The 13,216-nt window shown below is 40.9% G+C and overlaps 1 protein-coding gene across 2 annotated transcripts in view; it reads right to left on the bottom strand.

Moving 5' to 3' along the window:
- LOC103174646 (rho GTPase-activating protein 29) overlaps nt 1-6,687 on the bottom strand; it is a 29,012-nt gene extending 22,325 nt beyond the window's left edge. Inside the window, exons 1-2 of one of the 2 annotated variants that reach the window (XM_007887126.2) lie at nt 6,490-6,687; nt 3,782-4,145 (exon numbers count right to left, since the gene is read on the bottom strand). In XM_007887126.2, coding sequence (XP_007885317.2) covers nt 3,782-4,043 — 262 coding nt within the window. In that variant the 5' untranslated portion in view covers nt 4,044-4,145; nt 6,490-6,687. The remainder of the gene's footprint in view (nt 1-3,781; nt 4,146-6,489) is intronic. The other variant, XM_007887127.2, reaches the window with a different exon arrangement.
- Between the last annotated feature and the right edge of the window lie 6,529 nt (nt 6,688-13,216).

A 13,216-nucleotide genomic window follows, 5' to 3' on the forward strand; every position in this document is an offset into this window, starting at 1 on the left:
ATGTGAAAAAGCAACAGGAATTACTAAGTAAAACACACTTTATTCTCACATAAGAAAGGCTGTTTGACTAAGAAACCTCGTCATTGTTAAAGGGCATTTGCAAACACTGGTCTGTTGGCTGCATGACCTGAAAAATACGATTTTAATAAGTCCATAAATTGAAGTTCAGAAGCTGAAAGGTTTAAAAGATAAATTGAGGCTGGATTTTTAGAGGAGGATGGGTTTAAAACCCAGTTTGATGGGCAGGACTCTTTAAAATTTCAGTCTTTGTAAGTATTGTCTGCACAGACTTTTTGTTTGCAATTTCTCCCGTCTACAATTAATGTCTTTGCATTCTGACAATGGATAGCTTCTATGGCTGAAAAATTATTTCCCTTGATCATCTGCAATGCATGGAAAGTTTCAGCATTAGCAAACAGAGTAGACTGGAAAGTATATAGCCTGAATTTTCTTTGTAATTAGTGTCATGACAACTTTCAAAATGCTATTTCCATTAAGAATAGGATGAACACGCACACATTAAAGTGTCAATTTCCCCAAAGTACCGCTACAGCCAAGGAAAACATTGGCATACATGCACTGCAATCACCAATAATTTCTTCAATACCAGGATTAATGACGGTAGTGACACATACCAAATGGAAAGAATTTGGCCCTAATAAGTAGAAAATCTTCATTGGTCTAGATGCACTCTATGTAGTTCATTTTATAGTTGTTTATGGCTCATTTCTATTCACATAAATTGGCTACTGCATTCGCCTACAGCCAGTATCTACGCAAAAATCCTGTGAAGCGCTTTGAGACACCATCCTGATATGAAAGACGCAACAGTATATGAAATGCAAAAATTATTTACTATAAAATCTTAAAAGGTCTCCAATAGAGTATATTAAAATGAAGCCTGTTGTACTTAAACACCTGATTGTTCATCAAGTTTTACCGGAGTTCAGCTTTACTGACTTCAGAAAAATATTGCTTAAAAACCATGGAATTCCAAAGAATTTTTGTCACCGTACAACATGTTAGCCTGGCTCAGTTGATAACACTCTTGCCTTTGAGATCAAAAGTGGTGGATTTAAACTCAACATTAGGGTTTTAAATTCATAATCTATGCTGACACTCCAATGTAGCACTGGGGGTGCCCTCATTTAGTTGAGACATTAATCCAAGGTTCCACCTTCTAGTTCGGTGAGTGTTAAAGATCCCATGGCAGTATTTGAAAAGGGAGTTTCTCCTGGTATCCTGGCAAACAATGCCCAAATAAAAATGATCATTCACTTTGTAGCTGTTTGTGGGACACTGCTGTGTTCATTGTCAGAAATACATTCAAAATATTCCCACACACATTTTCACTTGAGAACACTCATGTTGTCCAGGGTTTTACAGACACAAACAGTCCTTCAGTACCTCTCCAAGTGACCACTCATCACAAGTTAATCTAGACAATAAGCATTAGAAGGCTCACCTCGGTGGCATCACACACATTTCTCCTCACCCTATATCTACACTTCAAGCAAGTGGTGATGAGCAACATGTTCTCTTTTTGGAAGAAAACACAAATATGCTTGTGAAAAAGAATAAAAATTACCACTGGCCCCAAACTGCCATCCAGCATTTAAAACTGAACAAAAAAAAACTACAAAGTACTCAATTTACATGAAGTATTAATTAAAACCGAAAACACTGCATCAACCTGGCTCAGTGGTAGCACTCTCGCCTCCAAATCAGAAGGATGTGGGTTTAATGACCCATGTTGGGACCTGGACTCCTATAATCTAAAATGAGACTCCAATGCTGGTGGTATGTTGCATTGCTGGAAGTGCCATCCTTCAGATGAGACATTAAACCTAGGTCCTGTCTACTTGTACAGGTGGAGATTAAAGAACTCATGGCGCTATTCGAAAAGAGAAAGGTGTTTCTCCCAAGTCCTGATCAACTGAGACAATAATAATAATAATAATAATAATCCTTGCATTTGATATAGCGCTTTTCACGTCGGGGGGACGTCCCAAAGCGCTTCACAAAACACACTGTAAAGTGAATTGACTGTATATTTGTGGGTGAACGCGGCAGCCAATTGCGCACAGCAATGTCCCACAAACAGTCGTAGATTGAAAATGACCAATCTATTATTGTTTTGGTTTTGGAGGGATTATTATTACAATGCTCAATACACAGTCGCTCCACTTCACAGTAAGTCCTGTGAAGTGGTTTGGGACATCCTCCTGACGTGAAAGGTGCTATATAAAAAAAAACAATAATAAATTGGTCAATTTCAATCCATGACTGTTCGTGGGACACTGCTGTGCGCAATTGGCTGCCATGTTTCACCCACAAATGTACAGTCAATTCACTTTACAGCATATTCTGTGAAGCGTTTTGAGACGTCTAGAAGACGTGAAAAGCACTTTATCAAGTGCAATGATTATTATTATACCAAATGCAGCATTATTATTATTAGTAGTAAATTCACAACATCTTTCTTGATTTACATTATTCTTACACACAGATTAAACAATTTTACCAGATCTAAGTCTGCACAAGACTGTTATTGCTGTAGGAAACAAACAAGAATATTTTAGATCATCCTCCCATTTTTCTGATTAATTCTATGTAGCATTAAAAATGCAGGACATTAAGATTCTGTTGAATTAATGCAGTAACAATGAATTTAAAATCTTTTAAAAAAGTCAGAAAAAAAGATGAAATGGAAGGTAAATCTTCTACGCGGTTAATATTTCAATCAGCATTTCATACCCTTTGCCGCTCATGAAGAGGAAATTATTAATACCCTTCCAACCAGGTTACAACACCCCCTGCTGGATCCAATTGATTTATTGTGGCATTGCAGAATAGCCCACTTAAGAATATCATAGGCATTCTATCATAGGCTGATTTACTAAAACAAACAATTAAACAAAATTAAATTAACTTGCTTTCCAAAGAAGGCTAGATGGCTTTAAAAAGAATAAAACTGGCTGAGTGAATGCTAAAACAATTGATTTAAATTATCAGAGTCAAACCTTTGATTTAAAAGTATATGCGTCTGCACCCACCGCCCCCCCCATAAAGATGGGGAACTTCACTAAACATCAAACCTATCAAATGATTTTAAGGGCTCCTCCAATAAATGCAGTGCTGCCACCAGCAAATATAAATGCTTGTTATCAGCAGCACTTGCAAACATTTTTCTGATTGTGGGTGGGCTGACAATTGAGGTTAGCAATGCACTTTATGCGTCACTAATCTCTACAGGTCTTCTAGTCTCTTCAATGTATCCTGCTAGAAATAAAAGTTATTATTCCCGCCTTCTATAAAACTACACACAAGATCATTTGTCTATACCTGCATTTTTGAAGTTGACCCCACAATGCAAACTAGGTGAATTTCACAGGATTGAAGACTCCAGCAGTAAATTCTTAGGGTTCATCAAATTATGCATAATCCAGATCATTATTTCAACCCCTCAGTTTAATTACATCTTTATAGCTCACTCTCACATTAATTAATATGAGTTCATTAATTAATTAACATTAGTTAATGTGTTTCCAATGTTCTTTTGATCTGCATTTTGACTGATGATTCTTGATAAGTTAAAAGGTTCCTCCTCCCATCAAAAAGAAAGACTAAACAAATGTAACTAACACTTATCCTTATTTGGGGTTTTGGCAGAAGCAAAGCATAGAAAAATCTGTTACGATCACTACTGTGTGCATTTTGCATTGCCAAATCTAGTTAATCCTAAGGAAATTGAAGGATAAGCACAAAGTAAATGACGCACCTTCTGAAAGAAAGGCTTCTTTCAAATTTGCCAGTACTTCTGAAAACTTCCTGACATCATTCACCAACTGCATAATGTGTTCTGGGTCCACCATTGGGCTATCATAACAATCTGAATGGGAGATGCTGCTGCTAACAGAGCCGCTTTTGGCACTTCGGCCCATGCTCCTGTTTCCCGAGCTGGGCAAGGCAAAGAAATTTGAACTGGAGAAACGGGTAAGGCCCAAACCACGTTTATTGCTTCCGACGTTCTGTCGCAACATCCCAACTGCTGTGCTGCTTGTGAAATCCTCTGGACAACTCGTAAATTTGGCTAAAAGACCATCAGAAAGTTCAAATTTAAAAAAAGTTGAGGATGGCAAATCCTAAAAAAGGAGAGAATACACGGTTTAGTTAGCATTAGCTATTTATGTTAACAATTTAACAAGAGTATTAAAATTAGAGTATTAAAAATCTATATTGTTCTCAACATTTGATAATGCTTGAATCAAACCCTCCTCTCTTCTCCCAGCTGCTACTATACATCTCATATTCCTTCCCTACAAGCTGTAGTTTTGCTCCATTTGGAAAGTACTGTATACACAAATGGTCAATATCAACTCATTTTCATCTACCGAGTTCATCAGAAGCCTAGGATGGGTAACAATTATGCCTTCCACATTTTTTTGGAATATGTAGTGCTATAATTCACATTAGGCCAACCCAAACTGTGTAATTTCACTCTAAAATGCATAACTGTCAAATGAGTTATCAAACCATAATTACATGACTCATTAAGCATCAACAACAACTTCAACAACAACTTGGATTTATATAGCGCCCTCCACGCTGGATGGCATCTCAGAGCGCTTCACAGTAACGGATCCCGGGGCCAAGCCAGGGGGAGGAAGGTGACCAAAAGCGCGGCCAAAACGGTCTTCAGCTGAGACCTGAAAGTAGGAAGAGAAGGAGAGAGGCAAAGGGAGTGAGGATGGGAGTTCCAGAGCCTCGGGGCGTAGTGGCTGAAGGCACGGCCGCCAAGGGTGGGAGCGGAGGACTCGGGGGACGAGGAGGCCACATCTGGAGGAACGAAGGCAACGGGCACTGTTTTGAGGAGAGAGGTCAGAGAGATGGGGTGCAGAGGCGTGGAGGGATTTGAAGACAAGGGTGAGGTCAACATATGCAACATGACAACGAGTTCATACGAACAACAACAACAAATGCACATTTGTACAGCGCCCTTCGCGTCGGGCGGACGTCCCAAGGAAGTGTTCAAAGTTCACGTGGGCGCCCTCTGCAAGACGTGGATGGGTACCTGGGCACATCACAGGAATAAGGAACCACAACTCACGCGTCTTTTTAAAAAAAAAACACGTCAACAAGTCCCGTCGCAGTGACAAACAACGTCCAGTCCTGATTTGTTTTTTAAAAAAAAGAAACACTTCCCTCTAATCTCACCAGAACAGATAACCCAGAGAGAGAGAGAGAGAGGGAGGGAGGGAGAGAGAGAGAAAAAAAACTTCAGAGCCATAAACTTTTGTGGCAAGAGGTTTTCCTGTTTACTTCACAGAGCACTGTGCTGGTGATGAACGATCCACATCGCAAGGGCGCCTTTTTTTTTGTGTGTGTGTGTCAGAAAAAAAACACCTCAGGACGAGTCTGCAGACTCGTTTTCCCCCTCATTTTCCCCCTCCCGTGTGTGTGTGTGTGTGTGTTTTTTTTGAAAAAAAAACGTGTCAAAAGCCGTTGGTCTGAAGCAAGTGAGGGACACGCTTTGTGGCTTCCCTCCCCCCCCCCTCAGAAAAAAAATACACAGCCCACCCACCCCGAAAATAACAGATCTGCGGCTGATAACGAACGCTTCCTTTCCTTCCCCCCCCCCTCCCTCCCTCCCCGCACACCACCTGACGAGCGCTCTCCTCCGGCTATCGGGCTTCCAATTTTCTTTTCACCTTCTTTCCTTTTTTTCGAGAGAGAGGAGGAGGAGGAGGGGGCGGGCGAGGGGGGGAAAAGTTTCTTCGGCTGATTTAAAATAGAAGCGGGCAGCGGGGTCAGGGAATTTCAAGGGGAAGAGTGGGGAGAGGGGGGGAGTGGTGAGGAAGAGGGAGAGAAGCCAACAGCTCACCTCAGGCAGAGAGACGGCATGAAAACCACGAGCGGACGTTGTGTGTGTGTGTGGGGGCGCATCGGGCGGTTTAAAGAGCAGCGCGAGCCGCTCCAGCGCGAGCCGCACGCGCACACAGGTCGCTCGAGCCGCGCTCTCTACCCCCCCCCACACCCACACACACAGTGCGCGCCGCTCGAGCCACCTTCCCCACACGCGCTGTTGGCCCTCCTCTCTCTCCCCCCCCCCCGAATAACGGTCACTTTCCGGGGCTCGAGCGAGGGAGGGAGGGAGGGGGAGGCGGGGGGAGTGCAGGAGCAACGGCAGAAAAAAAGGCGAGCGTCGTCGCTTCACCACATACACAAACAAACACCACCCGCCCCAAGAAGTCTTTTTTTTAAAAAAAACACACCCGTACCTGTGCCTCTACCGACCGACCGCCCCCCCCCACCCACCCACCCGTTTTAACTCTTTTCTTAAAACAACACACCCGTTTGAGAAAGCCCCCTCCACCCCACCATCTGACTCCTCTACCCTTCCATTTTTTTTTGGAGGGGGGGGGGAGAGAGATTGAAAAACAAACCACTAAGTTTAAGTTAGCGTGTTTCTTTTAACTCCCAACTTACCTCCTCCTCCTCCGCCGTCGTCGTCGTACTACTACGGTGTGGCTGCTCTTTCGGTTGTTTCTCGCATGGTGAGAGGTGAGGTGAAGTGCGGTCGGTGGGGGGCGGGGGCGCGGGCGGTGTGTCTGTCTGTGTCTGTGTGTGTACGTGCGTGCGTTTAAACGGTAGGTTTTCAAAAGTACAACCGCTGAAACTGCCGCTGACCGATCACTGCGGCTCCTCCAGTCTGAGCGGCCGCTTCACCTTCTGGTTCCTCCAGCGGCCTCCCAGCGCCACGTGACCGCCAGCCCCGGCAGGCAATTGGCTGAGGTGTCGGTGGTGCTGAGGGTCTGTCTCTCTCCCCCGCCCCCCCCCTTCTTACCCTCCACCCACTCCCTCCCTCCCTCCACCCACTCCCTCTCCCTCGCCCCCTCCTGCCCTCTTGCAATCTGACCCTGGCCACAGACAGACACAAGATAGACAGAGATCAAAGGGGGTCTTGAAGCAATGCTCCAGTGGCAGTGGTGGTGGGGGAGGGGGGAAGTGAGTTCAAAGTGCCCCCCACCAAAAAAAAATAAATACACGTTGGGTTCGCTCCACAGTACATATTTCTGTGAAGCACTTTGAGGCGTCTCGAAGATGTGATTAGGGCACGCGATCAAATGCATTGGATTATTATTGTTATTCTTTAACAACAAACAAAAAAAAGTCCCAATGTAAATTTCCGACACCTAAGCGATGGGCTTCAGTGCAAATAAATCGCCCTCTCTGCGTTAAATTCTGATTCATACTATGGAATTCGTGCATTTTCAGGCGTGATGAATGGGATTGTAGTTTTTATTTATTGTTTGGGGGCTACATCGAAGAATAAACTTTTCTCTGACTGACTTGCCTATCACTTACAGTATATATGTTTGAGGCATCTCGGAAGACTTGATAAGGCGCTATATCAAATGCAAGGATTATTATGATTACCACCACCACCAATAAAAAAACGTTTGTACTCCCATGTGCTTTTTTTTGAAGCAAATGACCACTTGCGTGCTTGTAAGAGTTTGGCGCGCTGGCAAGACCATCGAATGGTCTTCGATTTGTGTCTTTTAGTCCTCTCGCTGTTCGGTTGTTCATTCCAGCTATGCTACGAGAGAAATAGATGTAAGGGAAGTGCAATCAGTGGGACAGTCTGGTGCGCCTCCCAGTGGTCTCTTGTGTGGCACTGCTGGAGACATGGTGGTAATCCACCTGCCTCGCCTCTCGAATGGGAGAGGAGAGAATAGGAGAAAATACTACGAAAAAATAAAAGCAGTTACTCTGACGTGAAATATTGTAATTCTTTCAGCACTCCCAGACGATTCTATTCAGGTATAATTGTTTCCTAGGAGCCGCTAACAAGAGGACTTTTGCAGGGTCCAACTCCCGACTGATAATCTCAAGTGCTAGACTGATGACCATTCATGAAATCCTGTGGGTTTCATTTGCTGTCTCTTCGGAGCCAATGAAAATCACCTTTAAAAATAGGTTGTTCTGCAGCACAAAATTGATGGGAACTAAGTGAAAGGTAAAGTTAGAAATAAGTATAATAATAAATACTTGCATCTGATATAGTGTATTTTGGGAGGACCTCTCAAAGCTCTTCACAAGATTTATTGTAAACTTAATGACTATAATTTTGTAGATGAATGTAGCAGCCAATTTGCGCATTGCATAGTTCCACAAACAACCATGAAATAAATGACCAATTTTATCTGGGGATTGGGATGCCATGGGATCTTTAACGTCCACCTGAATAGGTATGTGAGACCTTGATTTGACATATCATGAAGGGCAATGCAGCACAATCCCAATATTGTACTGGAGTGTCAGTCTAGACTGTGTTTAAAGTATCAATGTGGGGTTTGAACCCACAACTTTTTGACTCAGAGGCGAGAGTACTACCAACTGAGCCAATCCTGACAAAACATGGTTCAAGGTTAGAATAGGTAAAAAAAAGGTTACAATTCAAAAGAGAATAGGTAATAATAGAAATAAAAACATAGAGACAGAATCAGCACAGATTTTTAAAAAATATTTGTGCTTAAAATTTTGTGTTGCCTTTATTTTAATGGGCTAGTATTATAGTATTAAAGTGAAATTGATGGGAGTTGCTTATTGCTTCTTTTCATTTCGGCAGTCGAGGTGAAAATCTACAGAATCTGTTGGTCTTTTCTCAATTTCTAAATATTTAAGTGCTCTGAGATGCTTCCCCGGTTGAAGGCTTCCTGAAAGAAAAAATCAACAGTTTATAGAAGTCTAATTTGAATCCAATTACTTCATACTTGCTTTTAAATCCGCAGTGGGTGTTTTAATCAAATTACCATAATGGTAAATTCCAGTGTTCAGAACAAAATGGAGTTAACAGCTGTTGTGGGCTGTAGAAAAACAATGTTCCATTGACTAACTTTCAGAACAGCTTTTTATATTGAAGGTTTTTGGTGAGTCATAAACTAAGTGAACTGTCTTTGTTATGCTAACAGTAATCTGCTTTCCAGATTTTGGTATAGATACAATTATCCACCCAGTAGTTACAAACATAAATGACATTGTTAAACATCAGTGCTTTAATAATACCAGCAAGAACGTTCAGTGCGTTAGTAAGATTAGTTTTGTGAAATGTTAATTTATTTTGTCCTTGCCCTTTCAAACTATTGCTTTAAGTTCTGTCATAATAGTTACCAATTTGTGTCATTCTTATCATTTTTCCTCATAAAATATGTGAGCAATTTGTTGAAAGTTGCTGATTGTGACTGTGTGTCTATGTGTATGTGTGTGGGGAGCGGAGATTGTAAGACATTAGGAATTTACTTGCATTTTCAAAAGAAGCATCAGTATTTTTTATAAGCAGTGTGTATAATTTAGTTGATTGGGTTTACACTGTAGAAAGTAATTTGATGACGATATCTGGCGTGGGTACAAATAGGTGCTTGTAGACCATTTCATATTGTGAATAAAGCTTTGCACTTTGTGGATTATGAAACCACATAAAAACTGTAAAATAATATTTGAATAGATTGGTGTGTTTTTTAAAAAAATAAAATGTTTATCCTTCTGATTAGGTACCTCTCTCTATTCCTTTGTACATTGTTGAAATTTCTTTAGAATGTCTCAAATGACTCTTGTAGATTTGGTTGGTCGCTTGTTAGACATTTCTTCTTCTTTCAAAAGGGAACACTTCTAGTTTGGATTTGAAAACACTTGCTCTTAAAAAAAAGCCCAGAAATAATCAGGTTGATTTAAGTCCTTACAAAACTCTCAAAGGGCAGGGTCTTATCCTTCCTCAAAAGAACTTCAGGAAAAGATTGGCATTAAACCAGTGTCTTTCGTTTCAGTCTGATGTCGAGAACAGTCCATTTTTTGGTTTCAGCCTGGCCCACATTCTGGAAGTAATTTATCTAAGATGGCTCAGGAAATTTCGGTGAGACAATCTGATTCAAGACCAACTCCGCTTCCCAGACAATTAAGCATTAAAAGAGGTTGCACCAACATCTTTGGTCAAGAGTGACACAATCCCAACTGAGATTTGAGCGTTAGAAGCTGTGAGCTTCACTATTCTAACTTCTTCAATTGTTTGCTATCATTCAGAAGAAATGATTTTTAGACTTGTAATGAGAAGTTTTTCTTCAAACAGATCATTTAACATTGGTGGAGTTGCATCATGTTTGCAGACAAGTGGTTTCTGCAACCATGCACCTTTAGTGTCTTTATGGTATCTGATCATCTTGGACTCTATGAGTTCATTATTATGTCACTCTTGGGAAACTGCCAAGTCAAAGGTCATACCACTAAATGGATGATCTCATCCAATACATTTGCATTTTCATTCAAGGAAATGTGTAGAGTTGTTACATAGTAATTTGTGCCAATGTTTATCAAACATTGAGGTTTGGATCAAGCAAGGCTGATAAATGTAGGTTGGAGAGCTTCATTTACTGTTATTTTGATCCTTTATCTTCTTTCTTCGCGTAAACGTACTTATGCTTGCTTATTTGATAAGATTACCAGTTTTCTTAACTCTTCTCTGAGGAAATGCTGCTTTCGTAATCAACCAACTGTAGAGAGATCAATCTGAAAGATAAATTTTAAATATTTATTGTAATATCATGGTTGATATCTGGCCAATAGTCCCCCAAATAAAAAGTCATTCAATCAATGGCTTTTGTGGGATGTTGCACTGTACAAATTGTCTGCCACCTTCGCTCAAAAAATACACAGTTGTATCACGAGGAATACCCTGTGAAGTACTTTCAGACATCTTGATGTACTAAAGTGCTATTCAAATGCAAGGATTATTATATTTTTATTATTTGAAGGAGTTCATCCACACAAATAGAGGATTCAATGTTCTTGTTAGGAAAGGGCAATTCAAAAGTAGTTACTATTGGTGATGAAGTGCTACTTTTAAAGCAGTGTCACAAGCTTTAATGGTCATCAAATTCAAGGATTATTATTATCATTGGTGGGATGAAGTTCAAAATACAACAAGATTACATTTGTATAGCGCCTTTCACGTCGGGAGGACATCCCAAGGTGCTGGACAGTGTACAGCATTTCAGACCCGAGCTGGGGTCTGGGGGAGAGTTGTGGCCGATGGCATGGTCAAAGAGGAGGGTCTTGAGGCGGGACTTGAAGGAGGGTAAGGATAGGTTTTGTGTAAGCTAAATGGCCCTTCTTACGTTTTTATGTCGAACATAAGGTGCAGTGACAAATGACAGTCAGTCCATTGTGTGTGGCTGTACTAATGACGGGTATATGGGGTCAAGTAAGAATGCACAGCTGCAATTCTTTGAACTGGCATGCTTCCAAGGTGGTGGTCCTATTGGAGGAGCTGGAACAGTTTCTTTACCTTTCATTGTTTCAGTTTGTACCCTGTGGAATACACAGGAACTCCCAACAACTCACACAATAAACACAGTGACAGCATCTTTAAAACATCCTTTTTTAAAAAGAAAAAATAACCCACAGGGAGTATAGTTCTAACTAGTTTTAGAATTGCTATCCTGTATGGTATAAGCAATTGGCAAGATGGTCCTTTGTAGAAAAAAATTTCTGCTCCAGAACATGAAGCAGATTCATCAGATCTGCTTGTGCCCTCTGGTGATAAGTGTGCAAAATTACACTGAAGAGGAATTAAGTTCTCTCATTAAATTAATTTGCAAATACACTGTAATGATCCTTGCATTTGATATAGAGCCTTATCATGCCTTTGAGACATCTCAAAGTGCTTCACAGAATATACTGTAAAGTGAATTGACTGTATATTTTGTGGGCAAATAGCGGCAACCAAATTCGCACAGCAGTATCCCATAAAACAGTCGTGGATTGAGTGACCAAATTAAAGCTATCCACAAATCGACAAACAATCGGGTTCCTACTTACTGCTAGGTAAACAGAGGAGTGTTTACAAAGCGTTTCACAGGATTTATTGTTAAGTGGAGTGACTGTGTATTTGTAGGCAAACATGGCAGCCTAATCATCCAGATAATCATAGAAAAATGGCTGACTATCAGGTCACCACTGACATCACTTTCTGCTCGCATGCAAGCTATTATGCAAGAAGACTTGTAATATCAATTCCTGGTACTGCACACAAGTGCAATGTGAAATAAGTGCTACTAATGTATATTATTTTGCAACGTGGTGCTTCCATAGTACACATGTGCATTATCTGGAAGTGGCATCTCTGTCTCAGTTGGGAGCTCTCTCACCCTTGAGTCAGAAGGTTGTGGGTTCAAGCCACATGTCAGAATTTGGAACCCGTAAAGTCTATGCTGATACTCCAATGTGGGGATGTGCTGCATTGTCAGAGGTGTTGTCCTTTGGATGAGACTAAACTGAGGTCCCATCTGCCTGTTCAAGTGGATATTAAAGATCCCATTACACTATTCGAAAACAGAAGGGAAAATCGCTTTGAGATATCTTGACGACATGATCAGGTGCTACACAAATGCAAGGATTATTATTATGTCCGCAACGTGTAGTAAGTGATGTTAACAGTGACCTAACGAGCTTAACGTTAGCCATATTATTGAATGGGAAGCCTGCATTGGTCCACAGTTGAGTGAGCAAGGCGTCTCTCTACTAGATGGCGCTATAATGGGTATTTTCTGTATACACAGAATAGAGATTTGGGATATCAATAGAATGTCCTGCGATTTTGCTTTAGTAACTGTTTTTGACTCTAATCCGACAATGCCATTCATTGTTCTTCAACATTCAACTGTTCGGAAAAACTCCGTTTAATTTCCATTACTTACTCGATGAAAGAGACCCATGTGATCCTGAAAACTGGCATCCACACCTTGTAATCTACATTACTTTAGTAAAGGTTTCAAAGAAACTACTATGCTGTCTTACTACTAAACTAATGTAGCCCAAAACTGTATCCATAAAGTATACTTAAGAATATTCCCTCAGTGTCTGACATTTTCCTAAATTTAAATAGTTAAATTTATCAGTTTCGTTTTTCCAACATCTGCCCCAGGAAATAGGATGAATAAAGTCATCATACGAATACCACATTACTTTCTTTTACTTTTTTTTACTAAAAACTAAATTTCTTTTTAATGTCTTTAACAAAGCTCTGTTTTCACTGCTCCCTGTTGCCGCTGCGGTGTGTTTGTGCTCGCTGCTCCAGGCTGAAGGATTACAATGCACGTTATCCACATTCACTGCTAGGAGTGGCATCTGTCCGTTGTAATATCCCAAACTATATCGT

This window comes from Callorhinchus milii, unplaced genomic scaffold (genome assembly GCF_018977255.1).
Source record: "Callorhinchus milii isolate IMCB2004 unplaced genomic scaffold, IMCB_Cmil_1.0 Scaffold5, whole genome shotgun sequence".
Lineage (NCBI taxonomy): Eukaryota > Metazoa > Chordata > Chondrichthyes > Chimaeriformes > Callorhinchidae > Callorhinchus > Callorhinchus milii.